A 21,274-nucleotide genomic window follows, 5' to 3' on the forward strand; every position below is an offset into this window, starting at 1 on the left:
TAACCTTTCACAAAAGTTTCACGGTATTGCGATCACAACACTAGAATGTGTTATTTTCAAATGTCTGAGTATACAAACAACAACTTTTCAACTGGACACAAATACCAGCGTTTTATATACAATGCCCACCTAAGTACAGCATATTTGCGTCACATTTTTGTATCCATCCTTGCTAATGACTGTATCTGTGGTGGAATAACTAGTAGATAACCGTGCTTACGGGTCTTGACTTGTTTGGCATGAGGTGGAGCGTGGCCGTGTACGCGTCCTCCTCATCCGTGTTCGCATGCATGAGCTCCATGTGTGTGTCTGCGAGTCTGTCACTTGCATTTAAAATCAAAGAAGCATTTGTAATACAGCAACACATTGTCGAGTAAACAGCATATAGTCGCTCTTTATTGTACTGTATTGTGATTTTGTTCGATAATGTTGCTTTTATCAATCAGATTTTTAGCAGCGGTTAAAGTGACTGTTGGTGGCATCCGATGTAAAATACAGCCATATTCAGACTTAACTTCTTTTTGATGGAGTAAACTGTTTTTTCAAAATTAATCAGCGACAAAATCCTATGGGAAACACAGAATACATTTGATTTTTTAACAACATTCATAGAACATATATGTCAGGTAAAAATAAAGCCTTAAAATTATAATACTCTTTCACAAAAAGTACTTTTAACATATATATTAGACCTATACATCAAATATTGTATTACATGACTTCATTATTTATTTTTATGTAAACACAAGTCATACCTTGGAAACGGTATCACAGAAAATCTTTCAAACCTCGGTTTACCTTGAAACTGGTATTTGACACTTTATTTGACCTAATAATGTAGTTGTTAACATGTTAAATTTATTTTTATGTTTGAAATGTATTTGTTTTATTTGTAAAAAACTTGAAATTGTTACACAAAAGCTACAGCAAAATGTGAATTACTATTGAAAAGGAGATTTAGTTTGTAATCACATACAACGTGTAAAATCTCAGTGTTTTATCATCATATATTTAGCAGGCACATTTACCTGGACAAGTCCTTCTCAGGATTTGTGGTGAGTCCTTCGAAGGTCTCATTTGTCCACCGCATGCGTCATCGATGTTCTCACATTGCAGTAAATAACGTTATAAAATTAACATTTATTTCTTTTAAGACGTATATTCATTGATATAATATATAATTTCTGAAATAATAAACCTCGATGACGTATGCGATGGAAGAATAGGACCTCAGGAGGACGCACTTGAAATCCTGTACGCCAGTACGTGTCCTGGTAAAGTGGCGCATATGGTCACCCTAATCACATTGGACTTTCAGCATGTAGATCTCTTTCATCTGTGAGATCTCATTAGCATCAGTGGCTGGGTTTTCATCCAAACGTGATGCAAATCTTTTCGAAGTTCGAAATAACAGGAGCGAAGACTAATGCGAAATTTGTGCGTTTCCATCAAGTCCCTCGAGCGGATGAAGGTGGTATTGGTAACCTATTAACCAACAGTATATAAAAAAGATCTGGAAACCAGATGGTCATCAATGGTAACAGCCGCTTTGTTCGTGGCTTTAATGTTCGCTTCGTCAAAATTTATTCTGCAAATGCGTTTCCATCTCCCATTATTCGCATTAACTGTTTTTTCGCAAAATAGAAAATCCAGCTGAAGAACCTGCTAATTTACGTTATTTATTCCGAAATTTGCCATTTTCATCTCTAGTTACTAATGCGAAACTTCAAATTGCACATAAATCCAGGGTGATGGAAACCCGGCTAGTGGTTCCTCAATCTTGGATTTTCAGTGAAGGTCACACTGATAATATTTGGTCAGATGTTTTCAGTCGATAACAATAGACACAAGCGTAGTGATGGACTTGTCAGAAGTCCGGATTACAGTTTCTGATTTACTTTTGGATCGCCCATGTGGGTATTTCTAAAACGACTTTACATACCTAATCAACGACCCAGGACAACCAAATTTCAGTCAAACTTTACTGGTAATAAACACTAGCAGCTGTCAAAAAAACTGATCAAGTGAATAATCTCCTCCATATAATTCCATTATAAGGAATAGTTTAAGGTTTTACGAAAAAAAATTCAGAGAAAATCAGAGAAGTTTGATGTTCTCAGTGTGCGCTGCCTTGAGCTGAGCTGTTTCCTAATAATAGACTTCTATGGAGGAGAAAATGCAGAATAACGGCTCGTTGTTTGGACAGCGGCAAGAGGTTATTACAAGTCAAATTCAACATAAACGTGGTTTTCCCCTGTTGTTGATTAGGTATGTTAAGTCGTTTTAGAGATACATTTATTCATTTGGCAGACGCTTTTATCCAAAGCGACTTACAAGTAGTTTTATACAGTGGCACATTACTGCAGAGCGATCAGGGGTAAGGTGTCTTGCTCAAGGGCACTTCAGTCATGACCTGCTGGCACTGAGATTAGAACCTTCTGATCACAAACCCAACACTCTAACCATTAGGCCACAGTATAAAGTGAAAGTAAACTGCAAACCAATATTACGACTTTGCACTACGCTTGTGAGTCTATTCACACCAAATTTGAACTCTGGAATCTTTGTGTGTCTTGTGTTTCTGGTCTCCAGCGTTCACATGAATGAAAGACAACAGAATAAAGTCTAGTGTGAGCTCGGTAATATAAACATATTATTTATTTTATAAAATGATCAGTTCTGGTCCTCGATTCTGATTGGTTGTGCCGAGTTCTAAGCCATTATAAAATACCCTGGTAACCATTATTGAAGTCCTTCAACACATAACCAGTTATTGTGTGTTTGTATCCGGTCAGCGCACAATTTTCTTTCTCTAAAGTGAAATTCTTCTTTTTATGACTTGGCCTTTGTTTGGTTGTGTTTGGTCCTGAGGGCACGGACATCATCAGTGAGACACGAAGAGGACAGAGATCACAGGTGAGATATTGAGTGTTTCAGCTCTCTACTGTGGAGAGTCGTGACTTCAGACACTTTCATCAATAACATCAAGTCACACGTTGGCCTCTTGCGAGCTCCCTCGCTGTCTTCAGACGTGAAGTCTTGTGTTTGGAGCTCCGAGACCGTCATCTCCACCAGATGAAGATGCTTCCAGACTCACTACATTTATAGAGATCGATACTCCCGAAAGAACCGCCGCTGGGGTGTCGAGGGAAAGGCCGTATTGATTCCAGACTGCTTTTCATACCTGGAGCACACAGAGTCTTGCTTAGCACCTAGATTGGTTTATTTAATAAAATGCTGTTTTGTTTACTGTGGTGTCATTATGTTTAATACAGAGAACTTTGAAAAGCCCTGTCTGATTCTTTAGTCTCTGAGTCTTGTTGTAAGTTTGATTCTGTCGAGGGTCATGAACTGCAGTTAAACATTGATTCAGTGAATGAAAGGTTTGTCCTCGTATATACATTACTAGATATCATCATTTGTGTTTCTTGATCCTTGTTGACTTTGAGGCAGCCTTTGAGGCTGTACAATATATCAAAATATCGCACATGTGCATATCGTGATGGTTTGTGATAAATTAGCCATTTCAAGTTATGTATGGTCAAAGTTTAAGGTGGATGCTGATAGTATAGTATCTATCTGGCACGCGGATGTTAGTTGGGATATTCCTGCCTGTGCTCTGACGCAAGTCAATCAACAACCCGAGTCGCAATCCAAGAAATTTGTTTTATTTAATTTTTTTGTTTACAAAATGTTGTATAATGCAACAGTAAAACACGGCTGCTCACTTTCAGAAGTTGTAGTGATGCTTTTCCTAAAATAATGTCAAATGTTGGTTATATCATTTGTTTAATATATTTTAATACAACTGAAATAGATTTTAGAAAAATAAATATCGTATTGCACATCGAATATCGCATTATTTAGCATTCTATCGCATATCAAATTTTTCCTCAATTTCGCACAACCCTACAATTGCTACAAATATACTCGTGCGACTTATGACTGGTTTTGTGGTCCAGGGTCACATATAAGCACTAGAAAGATAAAATACACGTGAATAGCTCAAAAATATGTTCAAATAGTTTGAAGTATAACATAGAGGTAACTGTGTTCTGTGTACGGAGTGACCATCTTACTGTTTCAGAACATGTTGTAGCATTTGTTCATGAAGAGGTCGCTGCTGTTCCTTTAAACACAAATCACATGTGACATGTATTACATCACCATAACCGAGCTGCCGGACAGACCATAGATATATATACACAGATGCCTCTGAGTCTATGAGCTGAGTCTTCTGCCATATTGAAGCAGTAAAAAGTGCTCTGTGAACACTCAAGAGCAGGTGTGGAGATTATGTGTCTGCAACTGTAGTTATACACATCAAATGAATATCAAACGTTATAATCAACACAACGTTATGAAGTGGCCATAGTATCAAAGAACACATTCTCACCTGCTGTAAAGGTTCAAATATTTCTTCAGAAATGTATTTCTTAACCTTTTTCTCAACCTGAGGCTTTGTGGTGTCCTGGCATCTTGGAAAACTGCATGCACTGTTGACTTTTCCAATATGGCGAACAGGTCTGCAGTGATCTACATATACATGTGGGATAGACACTGATGATGTAATTGACTTCCCTGTCCGTGGTCAGAAATTTAAGCTTGAAAACTGATTTGAAGTTTTAGTTGTGAAATTGACAGTATGATGTTACAGTATAGTTTTGATATTGAAAATTGAATTGCTCAAGAGGCACTCTCTGGGTAATGTTAAATGTTGTCATAATTGCTGTAGAGTCTCACCGTAAGGCATCAATGAAATCCAACACTTTACAGAAAGACAACGAGAGTGAGCGAGAGCGATGCCCTAGACAAATAATGAGAACGACAGACTTTCCATCTGGAGGAGGAATGCAGGTGAGGGAAGTGCGGCAGAACGTCCGGCGGGATTGGTACCTTTCCCCACAGACGCCTCAGTAATACTGTAGATGTGTCTTATCAGTCCTAATGATGAGACAGCTGGAAGTTATTTGGCAGTCTGTGAAGCCCCCGCCGGCCGGCCCTCCCGTGACAAGGACTGATGGAGACGTTCTGACATGCATTACAATCTGATATGAGTGCATTTTACATCAATGCCATGATTTGAGCCTCGGTTATCTGTGGACCTGTGATTTTAACCATGCCACGGTCTGTCTAATAAATCATCCGCCATTGGATTCATGATGGATGGACTCTTCAGTTATCTGTGAATGCAGAAGTAAAGATGAAGCTTCCTCTGTCAGGACCTGAAGCTATATCTCAGATTGTTCATGAAAACTGTACTCGTTCAGCCCTTCAGAGGTCCTCGTGTGTTTCTGATCCTGTGCTTGTTTCTCTTCAGGCGCTGAAAGACTCCAGACTGCAGATGTCTCCACGCGTCCGATCCTTGGGTTTCTCTCTGTGAGCCGAGATGTTGAAATGAATCAAATAAGCCGGTTGGTTTCCGGTGATGGTGAGGGTCTGCCGTCCGACTGCTACAGTTCTCAGAACAGCTGTGTGACTCCTGCGGCCGATAGATTTGTCTCTCAGATTGGTTCTGTTTGAACTGCTCATCCGTCACCAGTGGATGTTAATGAAGTAATCCTCCTCTCGTTTTTCTCTCCTCTGGAATGCTCTTGTTCTTTTGGTTCCTTCTGCTGGTTCGGGGCAGCGACACTCATTTGTTTCGTGGTTTTCTACTTCATCATGACTTCCCAATAGATCTGCACTGCCTTATAACAGATGCCACGTTTCCGATAAAAGTCATCTATACTTTTACAATCCGATGCTTGTATTCAACATTAGCATTTATTATATAAGCTCAGAGTTATTAAACGGTCACAATTTTGGAAGTGTTCATCTCTGTGTACTTTATCAGCCGAATTGATATTGATCACTTTTCAAAAAAAGGTGTTTCACAGGGTTCTTTGATGCCATAGAGAACCTTTAACATCTGAGGAACCTTTTTGTTTCGCAAAAGTTTCTTTGTGGCGTTCTTCAGAATATAAAAAAATAAGAAGCTTTCCTGTAGCTCAGTGGTTACAGCAGGCACTAGCAGCGGTTGTGGGTTTGATCCCAGAGGATGGCACCTCAGAAACAAATGAGTCACTTTGGAAAAAAGCGTCTGCCAAAATGCATAAATGTCAAAGAAAGATAGGGTTCTACAAAGAACCTTTGGCTGAATGGTTCTTTGTGGAACCAAAAATTATTCTTCTAAGGCATCGCGGTGATGAACAACCTTTTGAAGAGCATATCTGATCTGTTATTGTTTGTTTTAAAACATTCAGTCGTTGTCCAAAAAACGGTTCTTGATTTGAAATGTAGATGATTAAAGTGTAGAAAAGCTCATGATATAATTGATGATGGTAACCCACTCCACTTAAACTCTGAAGGCCTTTGAAAAGACAGAGCTGCTCTTGGAACATTTTTCAGAAAGTCACAATATCATCCATCTTGAGTCACACATGCATGTTTGTGTGATGGGAAGATGCGTGGGGCGGCGTGCTCATAAATCAGTGTTTAAGCAGCGGGGACGAGGCAGGAGGCTACAGGGTTAATGAAGTCCTGAGTCCCAGCCAGAGATTGTACTGGATGTGGAGGAGCAGGTTCTCCAGAGGCCCCATCAGTCAGATCAAAGGTGTCTGCTGGGAAGGTCACTGGATTTACCCAAAGACCTGTCCTGAGACTCAGACACAGACAGAGAGAGAGTGTGTGTGTGTGTGTGTGTGTGTGTGTGTGTGTGTGTGTGTGTGTTAGATAAAGAACAAACTGAACAACACTTGAATAAACGTGTGTTTTCACTGCATTATTACAGACTTGATGCATGTTTCAGGGATTTGAATGTTAATCTTAAGAGAATCATTTCAGATGATGCTTGTGAAGAACACAGAAACTATAGACACGTCTGAGAAATGAATGTTGTTTAACCCACTGCATGAATCTGCCTGTTGTGTGATGGTCATCTGATATAATTTCCATTTCTGCCCTCCTCATGACTAACTTAAAAAATATTTGCTGACCTTTTTATCCTTTAGTTTAGTAAAGTCAACACACAAGTTTACTGGAGTGATAGATGTGTTTGTAAGCAGCGGTTAAAGTGTGTGTGTGTGTCCCGTTTCCTCACATGATTTACAGCCACTCCACAGAAATCATCATCATCATCATCATCTGGATCTGCACATGAACTGCATTCAACATAATTCACTCCTCACGTATATAAAGAGACTAATGTTGAACTTTAAGATAAAGTTTGTTTCGTTCTGATGACGTTCATTCTCTTCAGTTGGTGACGTGTTGAGAGAAATCTGAAGAGTCAAAGTTCATCTCCATCAGACTTCGACTTTATTACGGTCAGGAACATTTCTTTAAATAAACTCACAATTCAAGGAAGGATGTTTTACATTTATTCTGTTTTCTATGTACATTTCTTTTATGCACAAGTATCTCACGCTCATAGTTTTTGACAGAAAAATCAAGAATCTCAAACCAGATCAATTTACTTTTTAGTTAAAAATGCATTTTAACCTAAAATGCAGCTAAATGACAAAAATGCTAAACTAAAAAATGACAAAATAAGGCAGAATAAAAGAAGATATTTTATAATACAAGGAAAATAAATACTATTAACATAAGAAATCTGGTGACTGTGAGTGTTGAAAAAGAAACATTTCCATAAGAACGTCATGTTTTAAGAGGTTTAGCGTCAGGGACCTGATGTATAAACGTTGCGTAAATAACCACACACACACACGCGCACGCGCACGCACGCACACACGCACACACATGTATATTGGGATTTATAAAAATAAACTCTGTGTAAATATGCACACACTGTACGCACACTCTTGACTGTCTGAACGCACGTTTTAATGATGAAATCTACACAATGACTTATACACGACGCCTCTGTCAACTGTGAGAACTGACAAAGATGGTTTTCCTGTTAGCAGAAATGAAACTCAGGTGTGTGTGTTTGTGTTCTGAGACAGACGCTGCGTCCCAATTCACCTACTTCTACTATGCACTTAAAGTATGTAGTGTATATAAATATACGTTTATACATTTTAGTGTGTAGCAAAACAATATGCACGCACTGGGACAGCCTAACAGGAAGTGGCCGTTGTTGCCAGGACAACATTGTGGCCATTAACTGTCACTCACATCAAAACACAGCTCTTCTTTCCATTTAAGTGTTTATTCATTCATTGTTTCATATGTAATGTTCACTCTATAGTTATATTTATTTAGTGACACATCAGTTATGTTATTTTATCAATGTAAACTCGCAGTGAGTTGTGGGTAATATCAGCCGTTAGTCTGCATCATTCTGAATTTAGCTTTTCCACCGGAAGTAATAAACCATCCAGGAATCTTTGAAATACTCTTTTCAACATACTAGGGTTTGGGACGTACTAATTCATCGAATACTATTTAGGACGGATAGTGTGTGAATTGGGACGCAGCAAAAGACTCTCGAGGACTGTGGATGTATTAGATGATGTGACATTGCGTTCTCGAGATCTAGCTTATAGAGTGACACTATCACATGAGCAGTCTGGATGAATGTGTCGTCTATTTGCTGTTTATGTTGATTTTCTTTGACTGATATTTCAGTGTCATGAATCCACTGGTCATACAGATACATAAAGAGATTGAGTACAAAAATAAACTTGTTGCGTTTCCCTGAACATAAACTAGTAAGTGCATGAATGAGAGTCACCAGATAAATTTCTCTCCTGTGGTTTGTAAAAGTTTCATTGACTCTTATAGAAAGCAGAACAATCAGTCAGAAGATCCAAAAACGTCATCACCTCATACCTACAAATCATCAATCACACATGAGAAAAGTCTCTCGAAAGTCTTTCTTTCCCTTGATTACATCTTCCTCTTCTGTTAGAAGTCAGTAAGTGTTTGCATCTCTATGCATTGATGTACAGTTTCATACAAGAGGAGAGTGTGTGTGTGTGTGTGTGTGTGTGTGTGTGTGTGTGTGTGTTTCTCTCTCTCTCGCCTCAGTCGCTCTCATACAGAGAAGAGCTGAGAGTGTTCCGTCACGCTGATGTTCAGACACATAAACACACAGGACAGATGCTGGAGTGATCCAGATGCAGTTAGCTTCCCTCGTTCCATTCGGGCATGATGCTGACGCTGTGGACGGCGTGATACTGATGCGGCGAGAGGGTGCGAGGGATGCTGTGAGCGTACAGATACTCGTTCCCCTGCAGGCCGGCGCTCGGAGACTGAATCCCGGCGCTCGGGCTGCACTGACGCCCCAGAGGCTGATGGGGGACGGGGCCCTGGTACATAGCGTGAGTGTCGGTCAGCTGCGGAGAGGCGTGACCTGCCACGCCGCTTAATCTGGACACCAGGGGTCCCGAGTTAAAATGAGCCGAGAAGTGCTGGTAGGGCAGCCGCTCCATCTGCTGGATGGCCGACACTGAGCAGCTGCCATACGGTGATACTCCCGCCCAGGTGTTACAGCTGATGTCTTCCAGGCTCGGCGGCGGCTCGGTAGCTTGAGAAGCGCTGGCGTACATGCAGGCCTGCCGCTGACCGGACTCTGTCCTGTAGGGGGCGCTGGAGAGACCCAGAGGCTGAGGGTAACTCACTGGCCGATAGTAGTGGTCGTCCTCGCTGGATGAACTTTCCACATAGGTTTTCTTGTACGAGTGATCTCCTGCGTGACTGTTGTCCTCAACTGCACATACACACAGTGATATATAGAAATGAATGAAATGGCAACTCACAGATGGTCATCATCAACACATTTCCTGTTGCTCAACCGGCAGAGAGATGCTTTAGCAGTGTATTGGGACGCCCTCTTCTAATGAACACATTTGAGTACTTGAGTCATTTCAGTGAGCACAAATCTTAATGCTACGGTTTAAGATGATATTCTAGAGAATTATGTGTTTGTAATTTTACTGCAGCATTTTGGACAGAGCCCTTTCCTATTCCAATATGACAATGCACAAATCAAGATTGAAAAAGAAATGATTGATTCAGTTTAGTGTTGAAGAACATGCAGCTCAGATCTCAAAGACAGAAACCCATCAATGACTTGGAAGGGTATTTTGCTGTTGTACAAGAATCAAACATGGTGTAGCATTCATATTTGTTTTGAGTGGAATGACTGGAATAGATAAACATGTTTTTTAAGCAACACAATTGGCGTTTTTCCACAAAATACTGCTCAAATAGCATAGAGTTTGGGATATTTTACAGCAAAGAGCAGACAACATGGTTTGCTCGGCGGTTCACGATGGTATGTTAATGTAGCATTGCGTTAAGTGTCTCAATAGCTATATTACCGTACCATGCAGTCATATTCAGTGGAAAAGTGCCATATGTAGTTTTTCGACCTCAACATAATGTCTCTAAAAAGGATTTCAGTTGTAGACCTGGATGAATTCTATACGAGGAATCTTATAGCGGCTACAAGCACACTGTTGGGGTCCGTACACATAGCACTGCCCATCCCCTGCCTGTGGAAGAGTGCCAAATGGTTTCCAAACAATTGTTCTGCATTCGCCGGTTCCATCACCTTAGTAAACAAATTCAAGGTGTTGCGGTGCCCACGGGAAAGCTTATACAGCGACAGTATATAAGACACTAGTAACAGGCAATTGCGCATATCAACCACATGGGGAACCCGTGAGCTAAAGTTCTAAAGTGTTGCTTTAATAGAGGGGGGCTTCCCAATACATTTGTCTACATATGGTGCATTCAAGCTTTTTATTAGTACACTAAGTCACTTTGGATAAAATCATCTGCAGACTGTGTAAATATAGTAACGGCACAGACCTTTTCTCTTGACGCAGTGATAATCTTGTCCATGTTCGTGAGGCAGTGGATAAGAGCTGGACTGAGGCAGCAGGTCTTGAGATGTACTTGTGACTCCGTTCTCACAGCTGTACTGCGAGCTCATGGCACTCGGGGCTGAAAGACTCTGAACATCTCCACTGAAGGGACTCTGACTGCTGCCCACCCGCTGACGGACGGTACTGCGAGGGACCACCGGATATTCCTTAGTGCTTAAGAGAAGAAGAAATAGGGATTTACTTGACATTAATTTGCACGGCGTCTCTCACTCAGAGATCTGGCAACTAACCGCTCTCGGTTAGAATGAACTCATTAAACAATGGAAAAGCGCTTCACATGGACTTGAGCATACTTCAGTCACTAGTTCAGTCCAAACTTAACTCAAACCAGAGCTCATTCATCGCCACTCTTCAAAATAAAAGTGCTCTCAACAATGCCATAGGAGAACCATTTCTTTCTTACCTTAGCTTTAAAAGAATCTCAAATCTAAACTCAAGAACATTTGTGGATCTTCTAAGGCATTGTGAAGCATCTTTATTAATTTACAGTACATTTCTGAAGCGATTCTAATAAATCTGTACAAAAGCTTTTAACGATCCGTGTCTTGAGTTACTTGAGACAAACATGTCTGCTACATGAATAACTGCGAGTACAGTCTGCTGAATAAAGAAATGAAGAAAAGAGCTTCCAAAATATCCCACTGGCTTAAAAAGTCTTCAGGTCATTATATCTGGAAAGTCGATTGAACGTTGATCCCGAGAGGCTCTTACGAGAGACATTAGTCAATTCCTTCTCTGCTCATTTAAAAGTAACAACAGACGGAGTCGAGCGGCGGCATGGAAAATGCCTTGCCATTTTTTCCTCATCTATCACAAGTTCTGTCATTTCAGAGTGGACAACGCCTGCGCTGGCTGCCGCGAGCCCTAAAACCAGATTTTCTGCTTTGAAAATGTGTTTTTCCACACATTACATGGCAGTCATCTGGAGAAAATAAGAACATGTCTGATGGTATAGGGTCACAGCAGTTCTTCTGTTTTCTATCTGTGTTTAGTGATAGTCGGAGAGCTAATCTGAGCGCTGACCCCTCCGGCTGACCCCGGCTCCTGTCAGTCATGTGATCACATTTACAGCGCCGTTATCTTGAAGATACAAACATCAGCTGTTAAGATTTTTCCTCACAGGTTCATATTTACCTTTGCATTCTTGACATGCGATGTAGCTCCATGTCGTCACTTCCCCGGAAGCCCTTAGCAAACGGATTGTTCTCAATCTTCAGCTGCGTGATCTGTGAAACGCACACAAACATGTTTAAATACTGCAGCAGTAGATTTGGCTTTAGCAGTAAAGTGTTCATGGATTGTGTGGTATTAACTGTAACCCACTTCAGATGAGTTGTTTTATCAATGAATGTTAGATAAATGTGATCTGCTGTGTGTGAATATTGACAGATAATCAGCAGCTGATGGAGAGATGATGCGTCTGTCCTGAAGCTGAAGGTCTGATCTTCATCATCAGTTCACAACTGTCAGTGTTAACACAAGCCCGCCTTCTGGATTTAGGCTATAGACGCACTCTTTTCTATTTTGTTTTAATGTTTTACTTGCATCACAAAATCTTTCGAATAAAGAAATAAGGTTTATGGCCTGTGGGAGAACCATGAATAAGAAATCGTGTCAGTGTCTTTACACATGCAACTGCGTGTTTGTAGACTCTTAAAGGTTTATTCTTGAACTCCGTCTGGCAGATTTTGGCTGTTGTGGTGAACCTGGTCTTCCAGCTGTCTTAAACGCAAATTGACTCGATTTGTTCATGTCAATTTAATGTCATTTTAAAAAATAATTTCACAAAGTAATGTCTTATTTGAAAAGCTCTTTCAGTATCTGGAGCAGCGACTTGTGTTTTTATGTTAATGAATGTAAGTCAATCATTTACACCCACAACATGCACAGAATTAATCTGCTCTCATTTAACTTTCTTTATCAAGCAGGTTTTCGTGGTTCTTGTCCAATAATGTAATTGATTTCAGGCAGGTTTCAGCATTCGGTCTTTTGTAAACTGTGCCACGATCGCTATTAAAGAATCTTGACTGTTTTACGGCGCATCAATAAACACAAGAGCCAAAAACATAAAAACAGACCCGTCAGACGTTCTTTCGTTATGAATTATCCTTTTGTTATTTTTTATAACAGTTCATTGTTGTTTATCTCTCAAACGTGTATTTTCTATCGTAGTATGAGGTTTTATCATGAATATATTCAAGCATAAATGAGTAAATGACGGCAACCCGTGGCTTTTTAACGTTAGTTAAAGTTGGTGAAAATTCTTTTGTTGAATTTAAAGGTAAATAAATGTGCACGTGATTATTTTCCTGCTTTTAGCAGCAGACGAAAGAGCACAAACAGTTTCTTCTCATGCTATTTTTTTTAATTCAATTCATGTGCACGTGTTTCAGCATTTAGCCTAATAAAAATAATGATTTAAAAAATGTGTTTGCTTAAATCAGTTTATAGAAACGAGAAATCAAACAGAGAATTTAAAACAATCTAATGTTGACTTCAATTGAAACAGTGAAGAGAAAGTAAACGATTCCGCCTCAACTCTCATCGTCGATACGATACAACACAAAACCCTCCAAATAAACTAAAAAAAACATCTGTTACATGTATATTCAAATCTCTTATCAAACAGATATGCAGAAGATCCAAACACGAGTCTGAGATGAACAACACTACACCCGACAGTCATGTCGTTGTGTTCTCTTTAGTCTCGTCTGTACCTGGTTGTACAATTTGTATTATTTGGTTTTAATAGTTACGTGTGTCATTTTCAGTACTTTGGTAAGTCACACTAACTAACTAACAACAAACAAAATAAATCCGATATAAGCTATTACTATGTAATATAGTATGATATTATTTATTAAAGAAAAGTTGTCAAATGTGTAGCCACATAGGCTGTATTTATTTTGCACATGTTCTGCCCTTTGCGGGTTTATGTCGAAACCGTTTAGGTGCCTAAAATTATGCGTATAAATGAATAAGTATTTGTGTCAGTATTTTTTGGAAGAGATCTTTTCCGTTCCCCCTTTTTGTCATAACTGTCGTCATGTGCGCAAAAATGTGATATTAAATGACTTTGTATATTAGTTAAATATTATACTTATTAAGCGGGCTGCACACACTAATAATAATAAATCAAAGTTTTTGTCCTTATTTGCTAGTGTTGAACTTTTGAGTTTATAACTTGCAGTTTGACCAAAAAAGCTCTCGAAAGTTATTCAGACTGGAGATAATGTGCATCAAAGTTTGATTTAATCCACTATGATTTTAATCTTTGACATGAACTTACTTTTATCATTCTATTTTCACATAATGTTTTTACATTGCAGGATGATTTCATGTGAGGGTTTTCACAGGCAGAGTCACGAATATTCACTGTGTGTTTAACTTTTCTACCCGTACATACAGAACACTGAAAATAATCATTCTCTAGAATTGTAAAAATAACATGTAGGCTACTGTCCTTCTGTGGCTGTCCTTATTAAAAATAAGAAATTGATAACAGTCTAATAATAATAAACTGTTACCATAAACAACATTTTGGATGTCCTGGTGAAATAATTGTTCATTTTTCATCGAGTAAATCTTTTATTGATCTCATGTGTTTAGAGTTTAACCTAAATGTTTTAATCGTCCTGTCACACACCTCCAATACTCGGTTTAGTTTACTTTTATGTTAATGTAATTGAAATAAACACATCAGCAATAATATGAAATACAATCAAACTTACCTTATGATTTTGGTAAGACGTGACGGCAATAAACGCAGTTTCTGGGAACACGTGTGTGCAGAAAGCCGTGTTTTTAGACCCAAAGCCGTTATTTTCATCCGCCTTCACGATGTGAATCCTCGGCTGATATTTATGCATTGAATTCAGAATAATCTGCAAGACATATAAGCATGTAAACTAAAATCCTTATTTCATGCAAGTAAAAAAAATCGAGGCATTTTTACGTGGCTATAAAATGTCATCTTTTTATAAAGGTTAGTCAAGATTTTAAAATGAGTTATTTTAAGTGACTTACAATGTGCCTATTACTTTATTTTACAGAATATATGAACAAATAAATAAAGTTTGACATAAAGTGCTGTCAGTGATGTATAAATGATAAAGAGTTTTTATGTGATGATCTATGTGTTTGCTCTCCTATGCCATGTTTGTATTATTTATATCTCTTTAAACTGGCACAGTTGAAGCACGTTTAATGGACTTTTTAATGAATCCAAACTGGTTGTGTCCCTCTAAAACTGGCAAGTTCTTTTCTCTCTGTATGCAGTAGTCTAAATAAATAAATAAACTTGTAATTTTGTCCCACACAGCTTTTCAAGTCAAAGGTGCTGTAATGGACTTTGCTCTTGCCAGGTGTGTTCATCCACACAATCTCATTTTGGTCTCACATGTGTCTCCAAACAGCAGCAGAGTTTCTGCTTTGATCAGTGACTTGACTTCAGTTCCTCTCAACTGTTCATGGTTTAACAAAAACACTGAGACATGAAAGCAGCACACCAGTTTTTCCTGCCCGCTGCTTTAAACACAGAACAGTGCTTATACAATACACATAAACATGATTCATTATTAATGGTTCGGGGTCAAATTCATTTTTAATATGTATGATTTCATAATTCTGTGATGTGTATGGCTTTATCAGATCAAACGTAATGTGAATATTTCTGTGAGGAGACACGGGTGTTTTTCAGTGGGTTTGTGTTGGGACCACCCAGCAGGAGTTCAGTATTCGTGGGTGCCCGTTGCTCCATTTTCCCCGGGCGTGCTACGATAGTGTTTAATGATAGTGAGAGATCACCGAATGCTGCCCCCCGTCTCTTTCATGTTCCTGACATCACAGAGATTGTGAAACGCTGCAGATGAACAGCCTTTGTATACCTCTGTCCATCACTCATCTCACACGGCCGTTCAATATAAACAGTGTGAACGCAGTTATCCAAACTCTGCCGCTTTCACTCACATATTTCTACGTGGCTGAAAGAAGCACAGAATGAGAGTGTGTGCGTGTGTCTATTGAGTAATGACACGAAAAATGATCAAAGCAGCCAAAGTCTTTGTTTGCTCTTACTCTACGTGCACGCTTTGCAAAGCGGAGGAAAGTTCTGTTGGGACATCGTCTTCATCTCGTGACTCGAGGCCGATTCTAGAATTCTGAAGTATGGTCAGGTTTTATTATAGCTTCTAGCATTGCATGTTCAGTTCTCTTTCTGAGACCAGTAATTATAAATAAGTCTGAATTTATTTCAAGCACCTGGAACAACAAGGCAGTGGATTGTTATTTTGGTGGAGAAGCTGTGCTTCATTTATAAATCCCAGGGTGCTCTTTCAGCACAAAAGGGGGGCACGCCAAGAACCACTGCAACCAATCAAAAATGCATTCTGGCCAGAAATTTACAACACGGCTCACATTCCAGCTGGGCTCCAGTTTCATTCTACCAGCAGAGGTTTGGCAGAGAAACTTCACATCCAAACACTGACAGAGCGTTTGCCGAGCGTGTTTCAAAGCATCAAAATATGAATACGAGAGGAATCTGCTGTGGCCTTCGCTTTATACAAACAGTCGCTCATAGACCGAGCGAGATCCTTGACATTGACCCGCTGCATGCGTATCATCCAGTAAGACTTTATTATAATGAAACATCACCGTGCTCACTGAGTGTTAACAAACACAGTTTATGATGTGAATTAAGTGTGTTCACTGAGGTTGTCTACTGTTGGTTTGATGTCATTAGAGGTGTTTCCTTATTACGCTCTTCTGCTGTTTGTCAGTAACACCTCACAGACTTCTGTTCATTCAAAGCAATTCACAGAAATCAAATCTAGACAAAGATTTTTTTCTTATTTGTTAAAGTTATTTGTTTTCAGGAGAAAGAATGAAAGGGAATAAGTGAAAATAGGTTCTTCACTCACATGGCCGAATGGATCGAGGTGGTTATTAGTCAGTTTGAGCTTCTGGAAAGACACCAGTTGTCTCATCCAGTGAGCGCCGGTGGCCGGAGAGTCCGGATGGACGTACAGTCGTCCAGGCATCGCTGGTTCTGCTTTACCTGTTACAGACCTGAAGGCAAAATACAACACACGCACGTTTATCTTTTGTGTCATAAACATAAACACAGAAACAAACACATTCAGTTTGGTTGAATATTATACATCTCTGTTCTCTGCTTGATCTATAGTTAAGTACTTCTTTATATTTATTAAGACAATTAAGATATTTTGTACCCTGAACATACGTTAAACAAACAAAGTGTTCTCTTGCTTTGCTGCAGTGTTTCTTTCAAAAGAAATCAATCAATAGAGTCATTAGTTTCACATCATCTGTGATCTCGTCTCTCAATAGCCTTCTACATCCAAATAATGCACATCAGAATTCAACATGTTTGACCTTAAGCTTTTTAAAGTATAAGAAGTATGTGACCAGCATCTCAAATGTTTCACACATCATTTCTGATGGATGTTGTAGATTTTCCAGAGCCAAAAATTAAGAGTTCAAAATAAAAAAGGATTAACAAGGTATAATAGGATTGGAAAATTGTATAACAAAAGTTTATTCAATTATTTAGAATTTTCATCATTTATTTGGACAGAATATGACTAACTGTAAATCTTTAGCAAAATGTTACCTAATAATAAGTACATTTATTGTTTTGTTTTGGCAAGTAAAATGTTGAAATTGTCCAGCCGGTCTAGCTGCAGAACAGTGGAAGATAAAAATGTGAATATTAAATTTTCTACTAAACTAATATTGAAATTGTTCGATTGTCTATGAATTTACATTTTTCCTTAAAAATAAAAGTTATATAATGAATTACTGTGTTTTGTAGACTGACTGTTCCTGAAATTGTTTCTCATTAGGACCCCAGAAGAAGGTAAAAACATCTTGAAACTGAAGAGTTTACATTTGAACTCTTAATGTTCATCTGGATCTGATAGAATATTTATTTGCTTTATTCCGTGCAGCTGGCTGAGAACTCTACATGAAATATGTATAGACATTTTAAGGTGAGTTATATATTTACTTATTACACTATATGTGAGAGAACTTTTTAGAAACAATGCGTTAAAACAGCTTAAACCCTTAAACTGTCCTACAATGTGATGAACTAAAGGACTGGACTGTTTTAACCCATTTGTGATGCTGTGAAAGTCGTAATATTCAGATACGGGTAATGCGGGAGTTTAATTTAATAAGGCAACCAAAAGTAAAAAAACACACCGGTTTTGATTTTGGTTTTCTTTAAGGGCGATATATTCTTCTTGTGGAACTAAAAGTTTTAGTTAAATTAATTTCAAAGTCTCCCAAAGTCCATCAGTGTCAATAAATTTCCCCATTAATGACGTTTTTGTCGTCTTACGAACCATTTGTTATCGGCGAATTTGTAGCGATGGTCGTCCGCTGGCACGACATCCATCAGCAGAATGTATTTAGTTTTCGGGTTCAACCCGGTGACCTTCACTTTAAAGCTCGGGAACATTCTCCTGTAGAGAGAAGTGCCAAACAATTACTGCACCAGAAATGCGTATAAAGACTAAACGTGTGTACGGCAAACATTCATATCATTCATCTGTGTGTTATGATCGATACTGTACTCATGAGACATGACTGGTCTTAACGTAATCTTTCATTGTAAACATTATAATACCACAAGTAAAGCACATAATTAATAAAGAATGGCAAAATACATAGATGTAATGGATTAAAACTCCTGTGAATGAATCGTTTTTATGAAGAGCCACGTGCAGGCCTGTATTAAACTACAAACGCGATTCATATTCAAATTAAAGTGAAACGACATTTAAACACAACGAGCAGTCGAGAATAAAATAGGTTAAACAGCGCGTTTCTCGTAGAGTCGATGGACAAAACGTCACTGTTATAAATAATAAAATCCAAGAAGTCAGCAGAGTCACTGAGACATCAATACAGCTGAAATAAACGGCGTTTCGCTTATTTGACGTCCTTTCAGCTCCTACAGAACCGCATTGATTTCTATAAGAGTTCTTTCAACAGTAAACAATCGTTTTAACAGAAGAATAAAAACCTACAGCAGCACCATGTTAAAACACGACACTGTTAGACTGTAATATGATTAAAAAGAAGGGTGTTAGATGACAGCATTCAACATATTGTAAAATACATAAATGAAATATGAATGTCCAGTAGTTCATTGCAACTTGAGCTAAAACGACCGAGTATACTAAATAAGAATTTATCCATCGATAATAAAAGCATCAGAAATTGCTCATAACTAAAATAATTGTTTAATCAAATGTATTGCAATAGAAACACAATTCTGGTGACAAACGCTAAAAAGGTTCAGTATTAGCAGATTTATCTTCTCAACAATTACAATCGTGCGTGTAAAACGAATTAAATCACTCAATTTGCAAAACGATTATTTTAAATGATTAAGTGCATGAAATAATAATATTACGAGAGGGAGAATTTAATATGTAATTTAAATGAAAATGGGAAGAATGTTTAAAGCATTGAAATTGCTTCACACTGTGTGTGTGTGTGTGTGTGTGTGTGTGTGTGTGTGTGTGTAGCATTCATCACGTAAGTGTAGCTTGTAGATGAAGTGAAAATAAAAGTGTTGTTTCTTACCTTCCTGCTTTAGTTATGATCATTTCTGTCCCAACTTCATGAAACTTTGCCCACAACTCTCGCTCGTGCAGGTAAACTTTGATTCCCTCCATTCCCTTTCAAAAACACACGCAGAGGAAAATGAAGGAAACGAAACATGTGTTTAAAGCATTAACCATCACACACTGAAAGTTACTTCTGAACAAAAACAATATCACAAACTTGATCAATCCTGAGCGATAATACCTGCACTACACGATCTTTTTTAACATAAAATGTGTCTAAATGAGCTGAAATACATCAAATTGAACAGGAACTAAAATAGTTTTGTTATAAAACAGTGTATTTGTTGCGCTAAAAAGATTTTGTGAAATTCTTTTTTTTCTTTGCATTAGTCAAAGAACACATGAACACGTGTAATTTATGAATATTAAAGCTAATATAAAAAATCTTCTCTTCTTGGATTGTCATTGTTTTTTCTGGCGGGTCTCAGAATGGTAATAAATGAAGTGTCGTGTAGAATAACTGGACACGCACGAGTTTATAGTGGATGTTACCTGTTGAATGTATGTTGTCTGTGATGACGGAGATTTGCTGGAGGCTGCATTCTGTTTCTCTGATTTTCCGTCGTTTTGTTGATCTTTTGGATCGGTGTCAGTGGGAGAATTTTGGAGCCGAAACGAGTCTTCACTGTCCGCCATGTCAGAAGATCCTAAGAAACATTCAACCGTGACACAAAAAAAATCATAATTCTTCAGCATTCACACACAAACATTTCTGTTTCATTTCCATGTTTTCTCTGTTTATGTGCAGAATAGTTTTTAAACAAGCAATGACGCACTCATACGGGCCTGTACCAAACAGGCTTACATTTATTATTTTTATTTGGTAAAATATATTTTCACATAACTTGCCATTTTCTGAAACTCACGCGCTTGCTCTCTCTCTCTCCCTCTCTCTCTCTCTCTCTCACACACACACACAACACATGTACAGATTCATATGTACACAAGCACGTATTCTAGAAAATAATGGTTTGGTTCGTCCCAATCATGGACAAACCCAAGAGAAAGTTAAAGTGAACATAGAAAATGTCTGTTTGACCCAATCATGAAAACGCCCTAAAACACAAGAGCAATGTGCGTGTAATACAAATTCATATTTAACACAAATCACAATTTCATTTCGTATTGTTGCTTATTGTATTATACTGTTTTCCGAGTCTTTATGGGAAGTTTATGGAGATCAGAATAATATTCTTCTGTAGCGAGCTAACATAACATAACACATTATTGTTCATCTCATGTGAAAACACACATGTCTAGTTTTATCAGTGTTTTAGTAACACACGTGTGTATAGACACATATGTGTATTTTACACGTGTGTGTGTCGGTGCTGTAGTGAATGAAACACGCGTGGCCTAAATTCACCGGATTAACAGGAATAGCATGAATCAGACTGACGAGAACAACTTTACCTTTATTTCTGAAGAAGAGAGGACGAGTTTGAACCGGTCCGAGAGCTCGTTATCTTTTCCCAATATTGAGCTTTAATGGCGATGTGAAATATATTCCCAGCATGTAGCTCTCGGAGTGCAGCTTTGTGAATCCATGAGTTTATCCTGAAATCTTCATCCACAGAAACCACTAAACACGAGATTCTGCACGAATGTCACGTCACGCTCAGATTCAGAGTCCAGCAGCCCTTATTCTCTTTTTACTAGTCTAAAATTCCTCGAAGAAAACGGAACGATTACCCCCACCCTCCTTTCTCTCTCTCTCTCTCTCTCTCTCTCTCTCTCTCTCTCTCTCTCTCTCTGTTACTATAATGGTAAAACTCT

At 38.5% G+C, this 21,274-nt stretch overlaps 1 protein-coding gene across 1 annotated transcript; it reads right to left on the reverse strand.

Annotated features, from left to right (window-relative positions):
- Window positions 1–7,278: 7,278 nt before the first annotated feature.
- tbx5a (T-box transcription factor 5a) lies at window positions 7,279–21,170 on the reverse strand. The gene is made up of 9 exons (XM_079480514.1): window positions 20,912–21,170; window positions 19,991–20,145; window positions 19,455–19,549; window positions 18,206–18,325; window positions 16,757–16,904; window positions 14,570–14,722; window positions 11,973–12,064; window positions 10,762–10,991; window positions 7,279–9,655 (listed from the first exon to the last, which is right to left on the reverse strand). Exons 2-9 carry the CDS (start codon window positions 20,132–20,134, stop codon window positions 9,069–9,071), a joined length of 1,569 nt encoding a protein of 522 aa, XP_079336640.1. The 5' UTR covers window positions 20,135–20,145; window positions 20,912–21,170; the 3' UTR covers window positions 7,279–9,068.
- Between the last annotated feature and the right edge of the window lie 104 nt (window positions 21,171–21,274).

This window comes from Barbatula barbatula, assembly GCF_947034865.1.
Source record: "Barbatula barbatula genome assembly, chromosome: 2".
Classification (NCBI taxonomy): Eukaryota; Metazoa; Chordata; class Actinopteri; order Cypriniformes; family Nemacheilidae; genus Barbatula; species Barbatula barbatula.